Source organism: Antedon mediterranea, chromosome 1, assembly GCF_964355755.1.
Source record: "Antedon mediterranea chromosome 1, ecAntMedi1.1, whole genome shotgun sequence".
In the NCBI taxonomy this organism is placed as follows: domain Eukaryota; kingdom Metazoa; phylum Echinodermata; class Crinoidea; order Comatulida; family Antedonidae; genus Antedon; species Antedon mediterranea.
Genome location: NC_092670.1, coordinates 30,088,333 through 30,111,336, shown reverse-complemented (window position 1 = coordinate 30,111,336; position 23,004 = coordinate 30,088,333). Strand labels below are relative to the sequence as shown.

The window sequence follows — 23,004 nt, the reverse complement described above, 5'->3', positions numbered from 1 at the left end:
GTATATAAACCAAATAATCCGCCAAATAGTAAAGCGTGGTTCCCACTAGCGACGCAACGTAACGCAAACGACGCAAGGTAAGAAAATGCCCTTCCAATAATTGTGTTTTCCCCCGCCTGCGTGAAATCAAACCAGTTCGGATGCGTCAACGTTAAGTTGTTGTTTTGAGACGTACTTTGACCTGGTTAATTCGCGACGTGACACGCAGGGCGCGCACAAAGTTTGAAACAGTATACACTTTAACGTACCTTGGTAATAGTAGTGTTAAAAAAAATGCCTAAAACTAACAAAAGAGAGTTAGCAAGAATTTGCATTCTTTACTTACTATGGAAAAAAATAGAACAAAACGACGATTTTGGGTGAGAGATTTGTATTTACAGAGAGATCATTATGGTAAGTTTGTAACAACATTTCAATTGTTGAAAGTAGCTGATCGCGAATACTTTTTCAGGTACAGTATATTATAGGGTTATTTATAATTAATGTTCTTTGTCTGTTTATATATAAATATATATTTTTTTATCAATTAGTGTATATGATCTATGTTTACCGTAATCAATAATAATAATTAATATGCTCTAGATATTGTATCTAATTAAAATTTAATTTATTTTTTTTTGTCTCTGGATAATACTATAATATGCCTAGGTAGTTAGGGCCTAGCCTCCTAGGCCTATTATTATCCTTGATAAGTTCAGGTATAATATAATAATAATTATATTGATTAAACCATAGATAGGCCTAGATTTATAAATTTTAATTAAGTAGACACTTAATGTATGGGGTGCATTCTGGTGACTTATAGGTGCCATATGGGGTATGAATTTAAGCCACAAGGAGTTCATTTTTGTAACTTATAAGATTAAAAATTCACTAGATTCATAATTAATTAATTAAAAATACAATAAATGATTCAGTACATACTTCAAACCCAAAATAGTGTTTTATAACGCGTATACTGTTCTATTTTCATTTCGATTAAATCGCTGCTTCCATTTACAAAAAAAAGATACAACAATTCAAAACAAATAAATCAAAACCATCACTAAACATTTATTTTACCAAAAGCTATTTTTCAATAACAACTACTTTTAAAACACGAACAAATGAGTCACAAATTGCGCTCAACACTTCTATGATACAGCAGGCCTCATTCCTCATCTTCTATAAATATCTGTTAAAGAAGATTCAAGTTAACATGTTGTTTAAAATAAAACCTTTTACAACCATCTTAGTATGAAAACAGTTAGGGTACCCTACTGCATGTCTATAATTCCTATTCTGTATTAATTTCATGTTCATAGCATTGAAAAAAATATTTTAAACAAATTATTTGTAAATAAAAAACATAAAAAACAATATATGATAGTAAGCACATCAGCTTATATTGATTGCTATACAGAAGAGAAATATTGTGTTATGTTACCTGGAAAATCTTCATTTGAGCGATGGATCTTTGCTTTTTGGGGAGCTGCCGCAGTTTGTCGGCTACTACCAGCTCTCCAAAAATGGAACTTTCATCTTTGACATCGGATGTTGTCGTTGTAATTTGGGCAATGGCTGCTCGCCACAGCTCATCATCATCATTGTCCTGAAATAAATTTTCACTTACTACTGTTACATATCAAAAATTATTATGAATAATGTTGACGAATTTTTACAATATAATCAAAATCACATTTTTCTTCTAAAATTATTGAAAAATGAAATTGAAATACATTTACAGCACATTTGTGATAGTGTAAAAAAAGTAAAAATATTACCAATTTATGCTTCTTGGAGGACTATGAAACATGGGTTTAAAAAAAGTATTTATTAAAATTGTATCACAATTACAGGTGGTACATTCGGTGTGCTAATCTATTAATGATGCTTTCTTCTTGATGATGAAATTGGTATGTGGAATTATTAAAGCAAACATGTCTTGTTTTATGTATTTTATGTATACTTAATTTAGAATACTTACTTCTTGGGCTTTTAGATCCATATTGCGTCTTCAAATTATGTAAAAAAAAAATGCTTAATTTAGGGCCCTTAAATTAATTACTACTTTTCTTTTTATTCACACATAATGTACAAAAAAATACTTACAAAATCATCTAAAAATGTTTTTGATAGTTAAAATACTTACATGTAGCATGTCATCTTTGTTATTTTGTCCACTATCCTCAGTCTGTAATACTGCAAAATAAGCATGATACACATAATTATCTTTACAGTACATTTTTCATATGGTCATATGCAAACATTTTTCTCCAAATCACAGTGGGCAAATAAAATAATTTTAAATATTAAGCAATTTTAGTTAAATCATTAATTTTATTGTTACATTAATTATACAATAATATTATTGTTTATGTCTGCTGGTTCCACTTACCAACAATATAGGCCTATCTTCAATTTCAGGAGATGTGATTTCCTAAAATAGAAAGAAAGCAATTAACATCTTAAAAAAAAAAAAAAGATAACACCAAAATTAGCGTCATCTCATCTAGTATGAGCGAAAACCATGTTATCAGACTAATAATGACTTACACATAGCAAACTTTCATTATCTTGAAATGCTTCACTTCCTTCAGGTGCAATTAAGCAATCTGTGACAATATCATCTTGAATGTCTGAAATTAAAATATCAATCCAATATAAATGTATATCAAATTTTACATTAATAATACCAATAGTAATATTTAATAATCATAATAATAATAAATAATATTAATAATAATTTGTTTTTAATTCAGAGAGATTTGATCATCTTGCAAGTCTTTTAAAAAATCATCTTGAGAAACAAACAAGACTACGTCAACCGATAAGTGCAGAAGAAAGACTGTTATAACACTAAGGTACTTGGCAACCGGTGACCAACATAGTTCGCAATCATTCAACTTCATGATTGGACGATCAACCATATGTAAGATTGTGAGAGAAACGTGCCAGGCTATTTGGACTGTTTTACAACCCATTTATCTTCAAAAACCTGAAAATGTGAATCATTGGAAGGAAATTGCAAAATTATATGAAGATATTTGGAATTTTCCACATACAATTGGTTCCCTAGATGGGAAGCATATCCATATGGAATGCCCACAATTTGGTGGCTCTTTATATTACAACTATAAACAATATCATTCAACTGTCCTGCTGGCAATGTGTGATGCAATATATGCCTTTACGTATGTCAACATTGGAAGCTATGGAGGCATGAATGATGCTAGCATTTTTAACCGATCTAGGTTGAGTGCAGAACTACAAGATGGCACATTTTCATTACCTGTACCCGAACAAGTAGGTGAGAACGTAATGCCCTATTTTCTTTTGGGAGATGACATTTTTCCTTTAAAACCTTATTTAATGAAGCCCTACTGAAAAAATTTCAACTACAGGCTATCGAGAGCACGGCGAACAATATAGAATGCTTTTAGCATTCTGTCAGCTAGATGGCGAATCTTCAGACGGCCAATAAGGGCGAATGTCACAACGGTAGATGACATTGTGAAAGCTACATTGTGCTTGCACAGCTACTTAATAAAAGAAGACAATGCAAGCTATACACCTTCGGGATTTGTTGATGCCGATAAAGAAAACAACTTCACAGAAGGAGAGTGGCGGAGAATTGTCGAAGGTGACAATGGAATGGAAGCCATACAACAGGCCCGTAGCCAGGGGGGTTTTTTGGGGTTCGGGCGAACCCCCCCTTTTGGGCGAACCCCCCTTTTACCAGCGAACCCCCCTTGAAAAACAAAGGCCCCACTTCCAAAATCGTGCAATTAATTATCAATTATAGCAGATTTTTTGGTCATTTTACTTCTATTGACTATGTTTAAATCGATCGAATATACAGATTGTCCGATGTCAAAGTCACTGCTGAGCGTGAGATCGAGAGATTGTTGAGAGATGATGGTTATAAATATGACAGAAAAATGGAATGACCAATCGCGTGCTTCGGCCGGGCTTTTCGGAACGCACAAGATCACGTTCAGTTCAGTTCAATCTTTTTGGGGATTTTTATTTTTTTCCTGGAAATATTTTTCATTAAACCAAAGAATTTCACTGTTTAAACTTGAATAAAAATGGTGCTGAGTTAAATTGGTACGTGTACGTAGGCCTACCGTATATTTCGGTGTATAAGACGCACTTTTGACACGCAAATTTGACCTCTAAATGTAACCCTGATTAATTTAATTACCTACTAATACTTAAATTAATTAAAAATAGTGTAGGCCTACTACTCTGCAATGTAGGCCTAGCTAGTTACTCACTCCTGTCTAACCACAGTGTGGTAACAAGTTTATTGAATTTTTAGTTAAGGTAAATTGTCATCCTCGACTGTATTAATTAATATTACAGTACGCATTAGATATTCTACCCAGGCCTAGTAATACTCTCTGAACTCGCGGGTGTGTATTCTAGCAGCATGCAGCATCATCACAGCGCGCAACACATTTATGGAAGAGTCTATTAATTACGGTGGTGTCACATTTTATTTACACAATAACTATTTCCCTTGATCACGGTGGTTTATTTTTATTACATCTCTATGTCAACAATCACATAATTTTATAATCATGTAGTCAATAGTTCGTATGTCAAGCGATATCTAAAAGAGTGTGTTGTTATTGTGTTACGTAGCTTCCCCTAATCTTATAGTGTATATGGCCACCAGGCAAGGAGCACATGATTTTCATATAGGCCTACCCAACATGATATTCCTGGTTCATTATCAGCCCAAAAAACTGAACATCATTTGGATTGATTTTATAATGGTCATACACACAATAAGAAGGTATATATTTAAATAATATGAAATTAAAGTTACTTAAATAGACATAGGCTAGCCCTACCCACACAGTGCATCGTAACTGAAACAATATGGGGATTTCCCTTTTCATTGAACGTTCAGTTGAAGTAGAGACTGATTACGATGTAATAAAGGCAATCAAACAAAATTATATCATTTGATTCTAATATGTCTCAAATATCGTTGTTTTATTATTAAAATACCATTGTTTTGATTGTAAAATGTTTAAATTTCGGCCTAGAAATAAGTGCGTCTTATGCATCGACTACATAAAAAATACTAATATTTCAGTCTCCGTTATGGGTGCGTCTTATACACAGGTGCGACTTGTACACCGAAATATACGGTACTATTTGTTTTTTATGTTTATAGGATAAGAAATTACTTAAGGGCCTAATATAATATACTTTTTTGCAACAATAAAGCTGTTATTCATGATCAGTACTACTAACTTCCATACTATACTATATAATTTCTCTGCATAACCCAGATTTTAGTAGGTAAAAAATGTCTCTGTAAGCTTATTAAAACAACCGAAATTGCTCTGAGAGCCAAAGCTTCCAGGGGGCTTCGCCCCCTGGACCCCGACCGGGGGCCCTTGGCGGCCCTCTGGCCCCCAGCCTACAGTTGCTCGCTGCGCTCGCAAAATACTTGGTGTCAAGAAAACCCCCCTCTGATGCATTCTGGCTACGGGCCTGTACAACCATGTCGGGCACATAATACATACACATTTGATGCAAACATTATTAGAGATAACCTCAGACAATATGTTAATTCAGATGATGGTTCTGTTTCATGGCAAAAAGATATAGTATCATATTGTGGACACAAAATGTAAGCTCACCATCATTAGCTATTGTTCTTCTGTGCTTTATGAATTCCTTCAGCCACCTCAAGTTCTCATATCCAGGCAAAATATGAATGCATCCACTTCCGGAAGGAACATTAATATTCCTCAAGTACCTGTGCAATAGATAGAAATTAGATACCTATTTATTTATTATTTTAAATTTAAATCTTTACTTGCAATATATCTAATAAAACAAGAAGAAATCAAATTACATTATTATTTATTATTTTTATTTAAATATTTACTTGCAAAATATTATGTATATCTAATAATAAAACAAGAAGTCGAATATATTATAATATTGTAGTACTTATTCATTTATTTTTGGTAACGAATATTTACTAATATTTACTAGGCCTAGCCTAGGTAATAATTATTAATAATATAAACTATAATAATAATAAAAATGTTGATTAAATCAAATTATGGGATTGTTATAATTCAGAGGTCTAGGCAGGCCTTGAGGGCCCTTATATTATTAGCCTAGATAGGCTAGCCTAGCTAGCAGGCCTAGGCTTAGGCCTAGTAGGCTAGTAGGCCCTACATTTATTTTTACTTTTATTCATATTTATTTGGAATTTATTTAATTAATAATTATGATTACTAAATACTAGGCCTAGCCTAGCCTAGACTACAACAAAATATTCTTAGGCCAGGCCTTCTTCTACTTTAGTTAGAGGCTAACTAGGGTAGGCTAGGCCGGCATAGGCCTAGTAATATTATTATTTAGGCCTAGGGATATATTTTAATTAGGCTTATAGGCATAGGCTAGGTCTATAGAGGCCTGGGAGGTAGGTCCTACCACCCGGACCCCCTACCACCGGGTATCCCTACCAAGGCCTTGTATTGTATGAATTGTATGCATGATGATTGGCCAGGCGTAGGCCTAAGCCTACCTTGTAAACCGATCTCTGATAGTTTTATACAAATTCTCGGGATTATCAACAACACATTTATTTCTTTCACCCTTTTCCATGCCTCCACTTTTGTGTCACGTTTTTTAAAGTCAACCGACGATTTGTCGTACAGACATGGAAATTGTCTTACCACATCCATCATAAACTCCGCCTCGCATTTCGAAACCATTTTGCTATCACACATACTACTCCCCACCCAGTGATAATGTGTAAAATTCCCCTGTACTACACTATCTCTATTCTCTGCTAGCTTGGGATACACCGCGATGACCGCGAAACAGCAGGTGAAAACTTTTTTGATTTCATGGTTTGAGCATGCGCTGTACTATGTTTCTCTTGCGTTTGCCTTACGTTATTGCGTAAAATCAAACTGATTTGATTTCCCGTAATGTTTGCAGCACTGTTGCGTCAACTGCACAACGTTACGTCGTTCGTTCGGTGATTACGCAATACGGCACGTTGCGTCTATACGTCATTGCGTTGCGTTACGTTGCGTCGCTAGTGGGAACCACGCTTAAGTCTGACTTCTTTAAAATTTGTATTTAATATTCAATATGAACACTGTAGATGTGTACTAGCTTTGAATCAAGGTCAGGGTGCCATATTGGAGTACCGTGTGTAACAGCTATGCAATTCGTGAAGTCGGCAGATACGTACCTCGATAAAGCTTGGTTCCCATTAGCGACGCAACGTAACGCAACGTAAGAGAACGCCATTCCGACAATTGTATTTGCCCCCGCCTGCGTGAAATCAAACTTGCGATGTTTGCAGCACTGTTGCGTCGTCGGTTCCCACTTGTGATTACGCAATGCAGCACTTTAGGTCAATACGTCTTAGTGTGAACCACGCTTTAGACTGTAAGATGGTTAGTTACGATCATGATAATTTACCTTTTCATTGAAGACGTTTGCACACCTAATGTATATCATTAAGGCTCGTATCGTTGTTTACGAGCACAATGTAATGCAGTATATATTAGATGCAAAAGAGCAATTGTATTAAAGAAAAATATCTGCACTCACAAACACACGTTTGTATAATCTACATCCATGTGTAGATAAATCGAGTATGTTTAGAGTTGAAGGTAGTCCATTTCATGATTCATTCATCAATGCCTATTCCAAATATTCATCTTATCATAATTCTAACAAGGCCATATACATGGCTGCAGTCGCGTGCTCAAATTTTAATTAGTGTTTACCGACCGACCAACCGACCGACAGAGTGAGCTGTAGAGCCGCGTTGCACGCGTCACGCGACTAAAAACAAGTCGCACTTATTGATCTTTCTATCCGAAAATTTAAACATATGTGAGGTTCGTCGGAATGCCATACACGAACTTTAAGAGATGCATTAGCACCATTACTTAAAAGTTGTGGAGAACATTGTGAACTCGACCGTCTACCGTTACAAATTTGAATAAAATTCCTGCTGCTTCTAAACCACAAATTCCCCAAACTACATTTTGACTATGAAGTCAAGGTTTCTTCTACCACCATTCGGAGAATTCTTACTAATCTGTACTGTCGAAAGAGATGGCCCAGTGTACAATATTTAGAGAAATGAATGCCTAAATACGTTTATTATTACTCAAAGACATTTTGTGTTGACGATGTTGTAATAATTAAAGAGAGAAGAAAATGTGCCACGAAATAAATTTAAGCTTGGCCTATTGAAACAAGCAATACCCAGAAAAGATATTATCTTGATAAGGGAAGTTTAAAGCTGCGTTACCAAAGTTGTATGTTTGAATGTCGAATTCATAAACAAGTGGTGAGCGAGTCACCAGATGCGTTAAAGCTGGTGTTAGGCGACTTCAATCATTGCATGCTTAAAAGAGCACTACCTCATTGGCATCAATACGTGAAGGTACCGACGAGGAAAGACAGCATATTGGATGAATGTTATGGAAATATACCGAATGCGTACCTGGCAAAAGCAAAAAATGGAATTGGGAAATCGGATCACAATCTTATTCAATTATTGCCAAAGTATAAGCAGAAATTAAGAAAATTTAACATCATTAAAAAACCGGTCAAGATATGGTCAGAAGTTGCTATAAATGATCTAAAGGATTGTTTTGATAGAACAGATTGGGATACGTTTAAGAGCGATTCACTTGACGACACGGTAGAAAGATGCTCAGCATATATTAAGTTTTGTGAGGACTCCATTGTACCAATCAAATTCGTAAAAATCTATGCAAATAATAAACCATGAGTTTCAAAGGAATTAAGATTACTAATGAAAGAAAAATATGAAATGTTTAAACAAGGAGATTTCGAAGCCAGTAAAATTAGACAAAGAGAAGTGAGACGAGTAATTAAAAGAGATAAGCAGAACTATGCCAAACACATTGAGGACACATTTAAGTCAGATGATATCAAGAACGTTTGGACAAGTATGAATAAAGTTACGGGTAATTACAAAGTTGCAGTAAATAAGAGTAAGGATACTGACATCACAGCGGATAACCTAAATACTTTTTATGTCAGGTTTGAAAAAAGTGACTTTTCGGATTTACGGGAAAAACAAAATGAAAATATTATTGGCTCAATCAGAGAAGAAGGAAATAACAATATCCTAATTAATATAACTGTTGTGGAACAAACCCTAAAAAAAAGTCAAGTCAAAGAAAGCCACAGGGCCAGATCAAATCTCAGGGAAAGTTCTAAATACCTGTTATTTTCAATTAAAGTATATTTTTCATTACCTATTTCAGTGGTTGGTTGATGTATGTCATGTACCAAAACTTTGGAAGTCTGCTATTATTACACCAATTCCAAAAAATGATAAATGTACTGTTTGAAATGACTATAGGCCAGTGGCATTAACAGCCATCCCCATGAAATGCTTTGAGAAAATTATAAAAAATATATTAAATAATGAGACAAAGGGTATCATTGATAGCAACCAATTTGCTTATAGAGAAAAAAGGGGCGTAGTCGACGCAGTTATGACGCTCACGCAAAAGGTGTATGGTCATCTTGAATATCCAAATAACTATGCTAGAATATTATTTTTAGATTTTTCTGCAGCGTTCAATACAATTCAGCCTCATTTACTTACAGATAAACTATTAAAGTTAGGAATAAATCCACGATTAAATCTCTGGATTTCTGATTTCTTAAATGAAAGAACACAGATTGTTAAATTTAGGGGTAGCGTATCTAAGCAGTTAACTTGTAATACAGGTGCACCACAGGGATGCGTTCTCTCACCCTTACTTTTTTCATTATATTCTGATTTTTATAGTGATATTGACCCAAGTAAATCATTCAATGTTAAGTTTGCAGATGATACTTGCCTAGTTGGTTTAATTTCAAATAATGATACATCCCTGTTTAATGAATATTTTGAACATTTTGTAGTCTGGTGTAAACAAAATTTTCTTGAACTTAATGCCAAAAAAACTAAAGAGGTTATTGTCGATTTTAGAAGGAAAAATAAAACTAATCATGTAAATATTGAAATCGATAATGAAATTGTTGAAATAGTAGAAAGTCATAAGTACTTGGGATTAATAATTGATAATAAACTAAATTGGGAGAGCAACACTAAAAAACTCCGTACCAAGGCTAATAAGAGAATGTATTTTATATATAAAATGAAACGGTTTAATGTTAGTTCTCATCTCATTCATATATTTTATTCCTCTGTTGTTCAATCAATCATTTCTTATTGTATTATTGTTTGGTTTTCTCATATCAATGTAAACAGTAAAAGTCAAATTCAGAGATTAGTAAACAAGGCCAGCAGAGTTATCGGTGTAGAAGTGAAATCTTTAGATGAAATGTTTAATATATTCATACTTAAGAAATTTGACACAATTATGCAAGACCAATCACACCCATTACATTCAGACATCATTATAAGTAGATCAGGAAGGGTTAGACTGACACAGGAAAAAATATCCACAAACCGTTTCAGATTTTCACCAATGTACATAGCATGCAATTTATTTAACAAAAACTTTTCAAGATAGTCACTTGTATCATTTGTTTTTTATATTGTTATCACATCGTATTATTTATTCTACTCAGGTACAAAACATATCTCGAAATTGTAAACAATTTTGACAATAAAGTTATCTTGTATCTTGTATCTTGTATTGTATCTTGTATATAAATTTACGTAAGGGCAAAATTCGGTGAATCGCGCGTTATTTCTAGAATTTTTACTCGATGGTATATAAAGTTGGTTCGTATTTTCGGTACTGATTTTAACCACTTGATGTAACCCTGTTTACTAATTAAATTGAGTTAGATAATTAGTTATCGTTTGTATTAATTAATAATGTAACTATTTCAATCGACTATGACGGTGACAGTCTCAACAAAGTATTAAATCGCAATGTTTGACTGTGTTTAGTGGTATTATTATTTGTAAAACATGAAAACAATTAATATTTCGTTACTACATGGATAAAGAATATAATATTTAAGAATTGTTCGTCTTTGCACCCATCCTCTTCCCCATCCCTCAACCCTAATGTTACATACAGAACACAAATTCAGTTGGTTTCAAAACAATTGGTCTTATTTTGCGACAAGTTTCTCTTTCGGAAGTAATTCCCGGGGTGCTAATTTTAGTTGAGTACATAAATCACCGTGTCTATTTATTCGTTCCTGTAAACGACCTGTATTATAATTGTCCTGCAAGTATACATTTGAAGTCGCCAGTTTTTTAACGCTGAAATTACTATGTATTCGCGAACCATCTAGTATAATATAAGGCATGAGATGGTTCAATAACAGGAAACATGGTTAAACAAACTTAAAATGATCATTGTTTATAAAAGTTTATCGTTTAAATTGAAGCGGTTTATTTTACGCTGTTTTTTTGATTTAGTTTTTCTTTATCTAACTATTTTCAGTCATGAGCAGCGTGCAGATGACTTGGGAAATAAGACAAACTGTTATACCATTATACTTACAATCTACGTACGTATGGTGAACCCTTAAACATACTATTCTTCAACACTGAGATGTTGTTGTATTGAAGTTCTCTATTTTACAAACACAAATGATATATATTATAATTAGACAAAAAATATGATATACATTTTAATGTTTCATAAAATTGTAAATAATATTCTTAAACTTAATTTCTTCATAATTTACTGCTAAAACATAATAATAATACAAATTACTATGTAAATATGGGTCTTTGCAAAAATACAACTGCAGAGTATGAACTATTAAAAGAAAAAAAATGGTATTGAATAGTTATAAATTAATATTATTTTTGTATAATTATAATACTACTTACAAACCATCAACGAACCATTATTAATTTGCAATTGTAACTTACACGTTATTAAGTTTTGGAAGATCATTTAATGTTGTCGATATGTCTGTCAGGAAATTGTGAAGTGCATATCTGAAATATAGGTTATAAATGTTAAATGTAAATGACTCAAGTCACTGTATCAATATGACAAAAACTACGATGCTATAGAAATTAAGGTTGATAAAATAACACAGTACTTATACGCTGACTTGAAAAAAAGTATACTTACACAGTAAAAATTGATTTCGGAAACATTGGTAGTCTTCTAAGTGAATTGTTACTAATGTCTCTGTCAATGCAGTGCATCATAACATAAAATACAAATAATGAGTGTTATAATTGAAAATAATGTTGTGAGGTGATAAAAGATAAAAGAAATTTATACTTCTATTAAAATATTGAATTTCATTCTTCAACGAGTGAAATTATTTGTACCATTCCGAATATAAACACATTTATTATATTTGCGCTATATAACATCACATTACGTTATATAACACAAGTCGATTCTTTAATTTTATTCAGATTTAATGAAAGAGACAGCACAGTCGATTATGATTGATTTTGTTTAAAATATTTAAAGAAGATATTACTATTTATGGTTGCCAAAGTTGTACCCGAAGCTGTTGCAAATGCATCTAGCCTACTGATTACTTATTTATTGTTTGAGTCTGCATCATCATGCAATTTATAATTTGTATCGCCACTCAAAAGAGCAAAATTGCAACCGAAATCTGCCATACTGTAGTTGTTTATGAGGCCGTGGTCGTATCGATCACCATCGATCGTCGTTTTCTTCCGATGCGTTAAGACATCCGCGAGCGTGAAAAGTACATTGCCCTTATAGTACCATAAAACCAACAATTCATCCAATCTAATGACAGTTGTTAAAATTATAATGTGATATAAAATTGATCATTGATCAATAACCAGATCGAAATAATGATGCAGGTACCGTAATACTTCTGGGGAATTAAAACATGTGTGCCTCAGCCTACAAACAATTTCCTACAAATAGACCTTCTATAACTTAATGCTTAAATATAATGCGAGTTGCTTAAAAACTTACATTGTTCTAAGCTCAGGTAGCTCTATCAACGTATTGTCATCAATTGTTCCCAAGTTGTTATTTTTCATGTAGCTATAAAATAAAATAAAAAACAGTTAATTACGGTAACTTTACTTAGTGGCATTTTGAATTGTTCATGTTATAATCTCGTTGGCAATATGTTCCCTCTCAAATTAACGTAGTCACCCAATAAATGAGTGGTATAATGTTCACCGACAACAAACCTTCATCGAATAATTCATTATGCCTAAGTCTGACATGGGTGAACACATTGGACACATTTTTGTAAAGATCTCTGCCTTGGACACCTACCATATTTATATCAGATATACCACGATTAGAGTTGATAACATTATTGTTCACTTCCCTTAGGGAGATATATAAAGGGTTTTAAAACAAACTTTATTAGGCTATTTCATCGAAAAATGTTAAACCGGGGCCGCGGTAGAAGTAATTTCCGGGTTAGTGTAATCACTTTGCGATTTCCTGGTTTTAACTGAGTGTTTGCTCCCCTACCTAGGCCTAGCCGGCAACGTTGACCCAAATTAATAAAGATCAAGTGAAATATATTCATAAGTTGCGAAAAAATTGTAAATTCACTAATAACATTACATCCATAGACCTATATGTGTTTGAAATCAGGCGAAACTCCCGGATAGCCGAATGGTAGCCAAGTTGTTGAGTTACAACACAGGTCTGTAACTGCGCACTATCTGTGTCCCGTTAAAACCGGAGATGCTTCGGCGCACGAAGCCTATGTTGAAAGCCGTTTAAACGTCTTCCGTATGCCGCAACGGCCCACTGAGTCGCGGATGTCAATGTTTGTTGTTTAATCAAGTTTTACACGATGTTTGAACTAAATAAACTATTTAGTTCAAACATCGTTAATTATCAATTCCGCGGCCAACGGTTTGAATAAACTTTGAGTCAAACAAACCCAATTTGTGCTTTGTATGTAAAATTAGGGTTGAGGGATGGGAAAGAGGATGGGTGCAAAGAGGAATAATTTTTTTTTAAATATATTATTCTTTATCCACTCAGTAACGAAATATTTGTTTAAATGTTTTATAAATCATATAGCACAGTAAAACATTTGCGATTTAGGCCTAATACTTTATTGAAACTGTCACATAGTCGATTGAAATAGTAAAGTACATGTAACAATACACCACTATGACGTTTATATATTTTTTGTAATAATTAAGTAATATAAACGTTGAGAAGCAACTTTTAGTAATAAAGTTTATTACAGTACCCACACTCAAATGGCGGCGACCAAAATTTGTTTATGTATTTAATGTCAAATGTTTTTATACACTACTTATAACTAACTACAGTATTGTAATACAATATCCGCTATTAAACCTAAAGGTTTTAAGTTTGTCCACCAAGGGCCCATACATTTAGCTACTTGTGTTATACAAAATAATTATACTGGAGACTGAGAGATTGGAATGTTCCATTCACCGCCAATCAATACACTTATATAAACGTATATTAAATCTATTAAAATAGTATTTCCGCTATAAAAAACAATTATTGTAGAAGGATATATAGGTAAATACCTCGTAGTATTGTGTGCGGATATTTTTCAGCATGGACATCCAAACAGTCTATACCTCCTTGATCGGAAAACACGAATATTTGGAGCAAATCGTTGAAGCTAAACTCGTTTTAATTATCAATAACTAATTATCTAACTCAACTTAATTAGTAAACAGGGTTACATTTGGTAAAATCAGTACATAAAGTATGAACCAACTTCATATTCCATCGAGTAAAAAGTCTAGAAGTAACACGCGATTTACCGAATTTTTCACTTACGTAACTGTATATATAGATGGTAACAAACCACTGAAAACGTCCAGGTTCAATGCTTCAATTACCTTCCCAGATGTAAGCGTTAGTTGTGTTCATTGTCGGTGGGCGTTCCACCTCATCAATCAATACAAAATTATTAATTTTAATCACTTCGTTGTATTTTTTTTTCATATCTAGGAAATTCATTTGATTAAATGTCTCCTTCGAAAACCCTACCAAACAAACACGGTACTTTAAGATGTTATCTTCATCATCACTACTGTGAAACAGAGGTTTACTTTTACGAATAGCAAGCATTTAAATAATTTGTATATTACCTCCGCCAAGGAATTTAGAATTTTAACCCTGTTTGTGTGTGGGTGGGTGCTGTATTTGTGAACAGCGTATAAGCCACAAAATGTATCCACATACCACCAAATATGGACACAATGATGTATGACCCAAATTCTCACCGCACTCCGATATTGACCGGTGAGTCACAATCCACAAAATACTATGTGTCAATATATTTACCGCCTGTTTCTTTGAACGAAATTGTTAGTGCGCCCTCGGTTTTATGTTGGAGGCGAGTCGAAGAGAAGAGTTAGGATCAAAGTATAAGATTGTTTGTTTAAGATGCCAGAGCGTAAATTCTGAATTTGTTATAGTTCTTACTCATTTAGTTGACCTTTGTTAAATGTTAGAGGAATGTTATGCTCTAATTATCAAATTTGAGTGTACGGGTTTCACTCACGTGTATGGCAGCGTGTGTGCCGTCGGTACTACTGTATAAATAGCAGACGGATCATACATTCGATGATTCTAGTAATTATACTAAGTTTATAAAGATTATATTGGTGATAAGATGATGGTGTTTAAGAGTATTTGTTAGTAGATTGTTAATCTAAATGCAGACATGTGGTTTTAGGAGATACTACATATATTTGAATTAGAACTTAGAATTGAGTATTATTTGACTATAAATTGAAGTGAATTTATTTCGTTACGCTTGAGTGAGTTTGATTTTAATGATTTCTTTTGTATTTTATTGTAGTTTTTGAACGACACACAGTTTACAAATAAAGCAAAAGACATAACAGTCAGCTTCACAGTTTAATTTTGATAAAACACCGCCTACAGGCCAAATCTTCATCCGAATCTTCCAAACTCTGCCACAGTAATCTATGATTCATCATCTAAAGATAGTTTAGTTTTGAAGGGGAAGGGTAAAATATAAAATCCACAAACAAGTATTTGTTTATTATTATAGTTCATTGTTTGCAGGATCGTCGCAGTTTCCATCTTTATCTTTCAAATTCAATGTTAACCCAATAGGCCTAAGTCGAGCAGTTTTTTTTTTTTTCGTTTTCATTAAACATTTTATTTTTAATAAAGATTTCCTCAATCCTTTCTTTCTTAGTAAGAAAAAAACACAATCATTTGGCATTGACATGTGCTAAATTTAATCCCAAAACAATGTTAGGCCCAGTAATCTAATATGCAATACATTATATTATTTACACATTCTTTTTAATAATAGAATATGTCTAACCCAATGGTTTACTTGTTCCGCACAATAATCGTATGCATCATCATTATTATTAAAATAAGCTTATGATAAAATAATGAAAATACACACATTCAGAATGAATCAGAATAGCCTAACAAACACATAATGCAAACTTACAGAAAAAGCGTTTTTACTGGAATTCCAATTGGCCATTCGTCAAGTCCACGGTTTGTGCAATTAACTGTTTGTGTTCTTTCTGTACATTCACAAACTGCATTCAAAATGATATCATTTATAGTTCTACATGCTACCTCAACACCAATAGATGGATCCACCCATATATAACATATTAACATTACCAAGTAATATGTGTAAGACATTTTCAGGAGTAATTAATTAAGTGCGGCTGGTACCCGCCTTGACTTTCTATTGTGCTCGTTATATATAAATATTATGTTGTTCACAAACTTGTTCCAGGTCGTTGATTATTTTAAACATTACCTCTAAATGCATATAGTATGCTGGTGTTTGTTTAGTAGGGTTAACACACTGATTCTTCATTGTTACAAAAAGAAAGTATATAGATGTATAAAAGAGCTTATTGGTTGGTGCTTCTACAAAACAATAAAAGTGTTTTTTTGTTTTTTTTTTTAAAAAAGCTAATTAATGTCAATACACCAACCGATGTTGACTAATATTTTTAAGAAGCAGTGCATGCAAATATGCCAACAACATTTTGATAAGCAACGCTAACAGTTGACATATTACATATTTTGCAATATTGTAGTATTGGTTGGGATATGCTATAAATTACAGATGTTCTGCACTGTATCATTTCTAGGCATTACCGTAAAAAAAGGATTTCTTTTATAAAAGAAAACAATTTTGTGACATTGTAGCTGTATGGGTTTACTTGTTTAGCAACGCTATTTCCTTTCAAATTACATAAAATAATACATTTCGAAATCAGCTTTTTCTAGATTAAAAATAATTATGAACTAAACTTGTAATGGTAATACTAACTCGCATGTTCATATATTGAGTTAACGTAACAAATAATGGTAAATGACAATGAATCAAATATATCCCTGGGGGAAAACACAGACAAATATCCACAATAATAATGATATTATTGTGTTGGATACCTTAGACCTACTTCTGTGTTTGTTTTCCAGCACAATAACATCTCATATTTTCTCGTCGTATTTCCTCAATTTCAAAACAATACACGATTGTATTGTATTTTCATATGGTTAAAAGCTTTATAGATATAACAGATTATATCTAATTCATGTTCGAAATAAGTGGCTGGATTGGGAAGTCCCCAAAATAATGATGACGCTAAGTTTGATATTATTGTGTTGGATACCTTAGACCTACTACTGTGTTTGTTTTCCAGCACAATAAAATACATTTCATATTTTCTCGTCGTATTTCCTCAACTTCAAAACAATACACGATTGTATTGTATTTTTGTATGGTTAAAAGCTTTATAAAGATTATATCTAATTCATGTTCGAAATAGGTGGCTAGATTGAGAAGACCCCAAAAAAATGACGACGCTTAGTTTGGATAGTAAATAATAAACTCTTCCTTATCCTGATTTAGTTCAATCAAAGATATGTTAATAATGTGATAAAAATACTGAAGTTAAACCGATTTTTGCGAATACCAGGTTTATTGTAATATCAACATATAATGATGTTTTTCTAAAACTTTTTCTTTAAAATAATCATTAATCGAGTAATATTTAAGTTGTTGTACAATTCATTTCTAGAACTAAGACTTCGGAGGACAACTGAAATATCAGTATGTAATTGCGCTCCTTGATACCGGAATGTAAAACTAAAAAAACAGCTTATCATACCAAAATTAATTAAAAACTGAGTAAAAATAGACGTTAAATTTTTAAATATTATAATTGTTTTTGTTATTTCTGTGGTTGTTGTTATTATTATTTTTATTGTTGTTATTATGTTTTTTGGTATTCAGTGAGAACATTAATCAAAACCTACCAATTATTTACAGTAAGTAAACTATTATTCAAGTTAGTTGTTTTTACAAATCTCAAGTTTAATTAAGTGCTTAAAAGAAGCTTAACTTAACTTTGAAATTAGATATGTGAAAAAACCCCGAAGTTATAACATAATAATAACATTGTATAAATAAAGTAAACTGAGTAATAGTATACGTAACTATTAATATGCTAAGCCTACACAAATAACTATATTAGTTTGGCCATTCATCTAATAATCTTATGGTGTTACTTTAGTTAATCGTCTGGTTTTTTAAGTGAGTTAAAATTAACAAACTTTTCAAAAAAGACATATTTTTATTGTATAATTGATTGTCGGTACTGTATCCTGTAGTATAAGAAATATGGAATACAGAAATACATAACCATTAACCCAACAAGATACAATCACAGCGTGTGGTAAAATAAATGAGGTGATGTAATCAAGTACGAGATTTTCTGCCACTGAGAATCAAATACTTATTCGTTCGTTTTGACCTTGAAATTAATTAAACCTTAAGCTACAATGTTCAACGACATTCACTTGTTATCACAAAAAAAGCGATAATGTTAACTCTAACTAACTTTATATTATAATATTTTCGTTATCATGTGATTGTTCCGGGTCATCATCATCATCATCATCATCATGGATTCATCTTAGTCTTAGCCCTCTCCCATGTCGACAGCTGCAGTCTGTTTTAAGTTTCTTAAACAAATCAACTGAAAAAAAACGTATGTACGTAAACACTATTTTTTTCAAGAAATGTACCATATTACGTGTAACTTACTGCGCATACATTACGTAGTCATTATAATAAAATATACAATCAATTTATTTTTCTTACCAATTACGACTAGCATGATAGAAACGTTCAGCATAATGAGAATGACAGGGGTTATCTTGTGAAGTAAACCAATGATGTCATCTTCATTGATACTCTGATCCATGTTTACGATCGCACCAATGGATAGATTGACAACGATGAAAACAAGCGTCAACAATTGAAATCTCTGCTCTGATTTCTCTTTCATTGGTTGAAGGTACAAATGCAATACAATAAAGATGACGGTAAAAAACAGAGAGTATGACATGCTTGAGAACACGTCATCTTTTAAATTTGCAATAAGTGCCAACAGAGCCTTGTTGTACAGCTCAAATGATTCCCAAAACCAAAATTTATGTTTGTACTGTCCACAAAAAAACCTCACTCCAATCATCCATCCTTGATATTGGTTTTGTTCAAGCTGATTACAACGTATGTTTATACAGTATATTATAAGAACTATAACCAATGGAAAGCCAATAATGTATGTTAAAGCAACATAAACAAGTGTTTTGGTAATTTGATATGTAGATCCATCATGTTTATCAAGATCAATTGAGTAGTCCGATGTTAATATTGTTTTATTTACTGTGCCGTCTGCTGTAACGTTGAATAAACGAATGGACCATGGTCCTACTGCCATAATAATAATAATAATAATAACAATAACACCACTAATAATAATAATAATAATTTTTATTATACGTCTTTGTTTTAAATAAGCCCATATAATAATGTAGCTTTTGTATCATTATTAATAAAATACATTCATAATGGAGTGGAGCTGTGGCTTGGTGGTTATGATGCTTGGCTACCAATCTAAGGGTCCTGAGTTCAAGTCCTGTCACATGTCAGGGTTTTTTTCTCATGACAATTTACAACTCCACTCCCAAAGACTTAATAATAAGTCTTTGTTTATGTAGAGCATCTTGTGTATATGTTTGTCTTATATGTTCTAGTGCAGTATATGGAGAGCCATCTCGATAGTGCTTTGCACTCATGGCAATCCTCAGGGTGGTGCACCGCTGTATTGTCATGTATTGTTGTACCTGAAAATTGAATAAAATAAAAAAATAATCATTTCATCATTAACCAATTTAAAATTATCGTCATCCATTGTTTTAATAACAGAAAGTTATAACATTAATACTACTACTAATAATAATAATACTAATAGCAATAATTTATTTGGAAGCTATACTTTTGAAGCAGTGGTATTAACAAAGTACTTCAGAATTTAAAAAACAGATCATTTTCATTGTTTCTTTCCCTTCTCTTTTTCTATACCCGTTTGGTGAAACCTTTACAAAATATATCGAATGCAAAACAAGTACAGGCGAAACAAGAACATACAATAATGTTTGGTCTATTGTTCCTTAATTAAATGAAATTGGTTTTAAGCATCAATTGCATTCGATGGACTTCGCAATTACAATCTACTATTCTGGAACGCAGGACAAAGAAAAGTTTTTGTGCAAATGAATGTTTCTCTACTTTGATTAAGTGAAGAAAAGAAAAATCTTATTTTATCTTTAAAACAATTTATAAGTTACCGTATAACATAATAATAGAATTGTAAAAACAAAATAAACCATGCAGAGGCGCAAATATATTTTAGGAGTCATTAGTAATGTGTATAGGCTTTAATAACTTGTCTAGAATATATCTTCTTATATAAGGTTGAGCAAAAAACAAGTTTTAAAATATTAAAACATTCAGATCTAACCCTGCATCCAAAAGCCGTCATAGGAAATCGTGTCAGTTCAAGTAAAGGTATCTGCGTCTCAGCCATGTTTACCTATTTTAAAACAAATTTGTCCAGAATACATTAAAGATGTATTGTCCCCCAAAAAATGAAAAATAAAGATGAAAAAAATCAAATTTTGAATAGACCGTTTTGTAGTTAACATAAAGTTATTCACTTCCACCGAAAAAAAATCCGAAAAAACTATTGATTTCGCTTATAAAAAAATCAAAATAAGTTTACCATTTTTTCGAACTCATCGGCTCAGAAATTAGGCCGGTAGAGCTAACTCATACATATGCATGATATGTTAATAAGCATCCACACAGCAGAGATCTGATCTAACAATGGACGATGCACGTTGTATGTACAACAACACCACCAGAGATCGACGCGACTCGACTGTGGGTTTCCCTGGCCTGATCGTATAAATATGTAAAGCTGAGCTGTTAATTTGTCGGTAAGTAGGCCTAGACGGTTAGTTTAAATATAATAATATATATAACGCAATAATAACAGGAAGGTAAATTAATTAACTTAGCCTGGGATTTTTTCAGTTCAGGGCTAGGCCTAGAATAATTAATACATGCTGCTGCATATTACTAGGCTAGAGTAATAGCAAGCAGACTGCTGTGACAATCGGGTCCCTGCAGAAGATGCCCAGCTAGGCCCTATACATTGTATAGCCATCAATCTTAGCTACATTCCGAAAATACAGCCAGCTTGCTGTACCATATATATTTACAGTTGAAGCTTGTTTAACTAATTTTTATGATAAAAATAAAACAAACATTTTTCAGGGAAAATGGTTGCAATACAAGCCTGAGCTGAAATGAAATTGAGAACCTTCCAGCAGCACTGTACAACTTACAAGTAGACAGAGGGGAAAAGCCAGCTTAGCCATTTTACAACACAAACAAATGTTCTCTGTACTGTAGTAAGTCAAATATTTATTTTCTCTTTTTATAAGTTATAACATTATAAGTAATGTGTTTTAATTACCATAGAAAGGTAGTATACGTATTTGACTATGTCAAAGTAAGCAATTTCACTAGCCCAATTTTGCACTAAATATGCATGATCTATTTTATCCAGATTTTCATACTTTGCTTTGACTTTTTTTTAAAGACGTTGAGCTGATGAAGACTGGAACAGAGGTCACCCAAAGACAACAATGATGGACTCGGTATTGGAATATGATTGGATATTGCAGGAAAAATATTTCTGACTCTCCTGCTGCATTCGGCCATAATATGTTCTTGTCCAGCTTGTAAAATATTGTATAATTTTTTTTGTATTATATGTACAGTATATTATTTTGTAAACATAACATTCAATAAATAAAAAAAAACTACTACAACAGTACACAGGATAAATTCTTCAAATTTACTTACACTTCATAATTTTACTGTAAATATTACAGTGCAAAAGGAGTTAATAAAATATATATATACAGTATATCTTATTGAATTCCTGTATTGTTTTTTGTGTCAATTTGTCTACTAATGTATCAATGTGTTGATTGTGGCAGTAATTACGACAGCTATAGTCTTCTAAGATCGCTCACATCCATTACAAAGTGTCATTTTAATAGTAAGAAACGTTTCAATAAATTGTGAATGTTGCCACTGTACGATACATTTTATGTTTCTCACTACTTGCTCTTATTGTTCAATCAATCAACCTAAAAAAAAAGAAATTTGTGTCAAAATATCTGCATAAAATGTTTATTTGCGGAATGTTATTTGAACCTATTGCATTTGATACAGAAAATATTGCATCAGTAAAACATCCAAAACAATATTTAGATTTTCTTTTTTTTTTTATTTTCACTGCCGAATAGATAGTTGAAATCTTTAAAAATTAAACCAATTCATCATGATAGAAACAAAAATACATCCCTTCTGTAGCCCTAGCTAGCAGTGTACTGCCTAGGCCTACTACACTCTACTTCTAGAGACAGAAGTTGGCAGCAGTTAGGCTACTCGAGACTGTCAGTGCTAGTAGTAGTAGTAGTAGACTAGTAGTACAGTAGCAGCAAATTCGGGCCTAGGCCTAGCTAGGCCTCTCCTGTTAGCGAAACAAAAACTCACCTAAATGAATAAGATTCAACATCAAAGTTACCAACTGTAATTCTAACTTAGCATTCTGCTAGCTATAGTTTTCTTCAAGATTCGTCTCGC

The 23,004-nt window shown here is 32.6% G+C and overlaps 1 protein-coding gene and 1 long non-coding RNA gene across 2 annotated transcripts; one reads left to right on the top strand and one right to left on the bottom strand.

The window, feature by feature from the left end:
• Positions 1-609: 609 nt before the first annotated feature.
• LOC140063643 (uncharacterized) lies at positions 610-16,919 on the bottom strand. Its single transcript, XM_072110075.1, has 13 exons — positions 16,414-16,919; positions 12,927-12,998; positions 12,087-12,146; positions 11,879-11,947; positions 11,502-11,573; positions 5,643-5,761; positions 2,536-2,618; positions 2,378-2,419; positions 2,132-2,181; positions 1,967-1,994; positions 1,764-1,784; positions 1,427-1,591; positions 610-1,174 (listed from the first exon to the last, which is right to left on the bottom strand). Exons 1-13 carry the CDS (start codon positions 16,614-16,616, stop codon positions 1,151-1,153), a joined length of 1,008 nt encoding a protein of 335 aa, XP_071966176.1. The 5' UTR covers positions 16,617-16,919; the 3' UTR covers positions 610-1,150.
• A 4,242-nt stretch (positions 16,920-21,161) lies between these two features.
• On the top strand, positions 21,162-22,281 carry LOC140048841 (uncharacterized). The gene is made up of 3 exons (XR_011845159.1): positions 21,162-21,281; positions 21,622-21,758; positions 21,950-22,281. It is a non-coding gene; the product is annotated as an uncharacterized lncRNA (long non-coding RNA).
• The last annotated feature ends 723 nt before the right edge of the window (positions 22,282-23,004 follow it).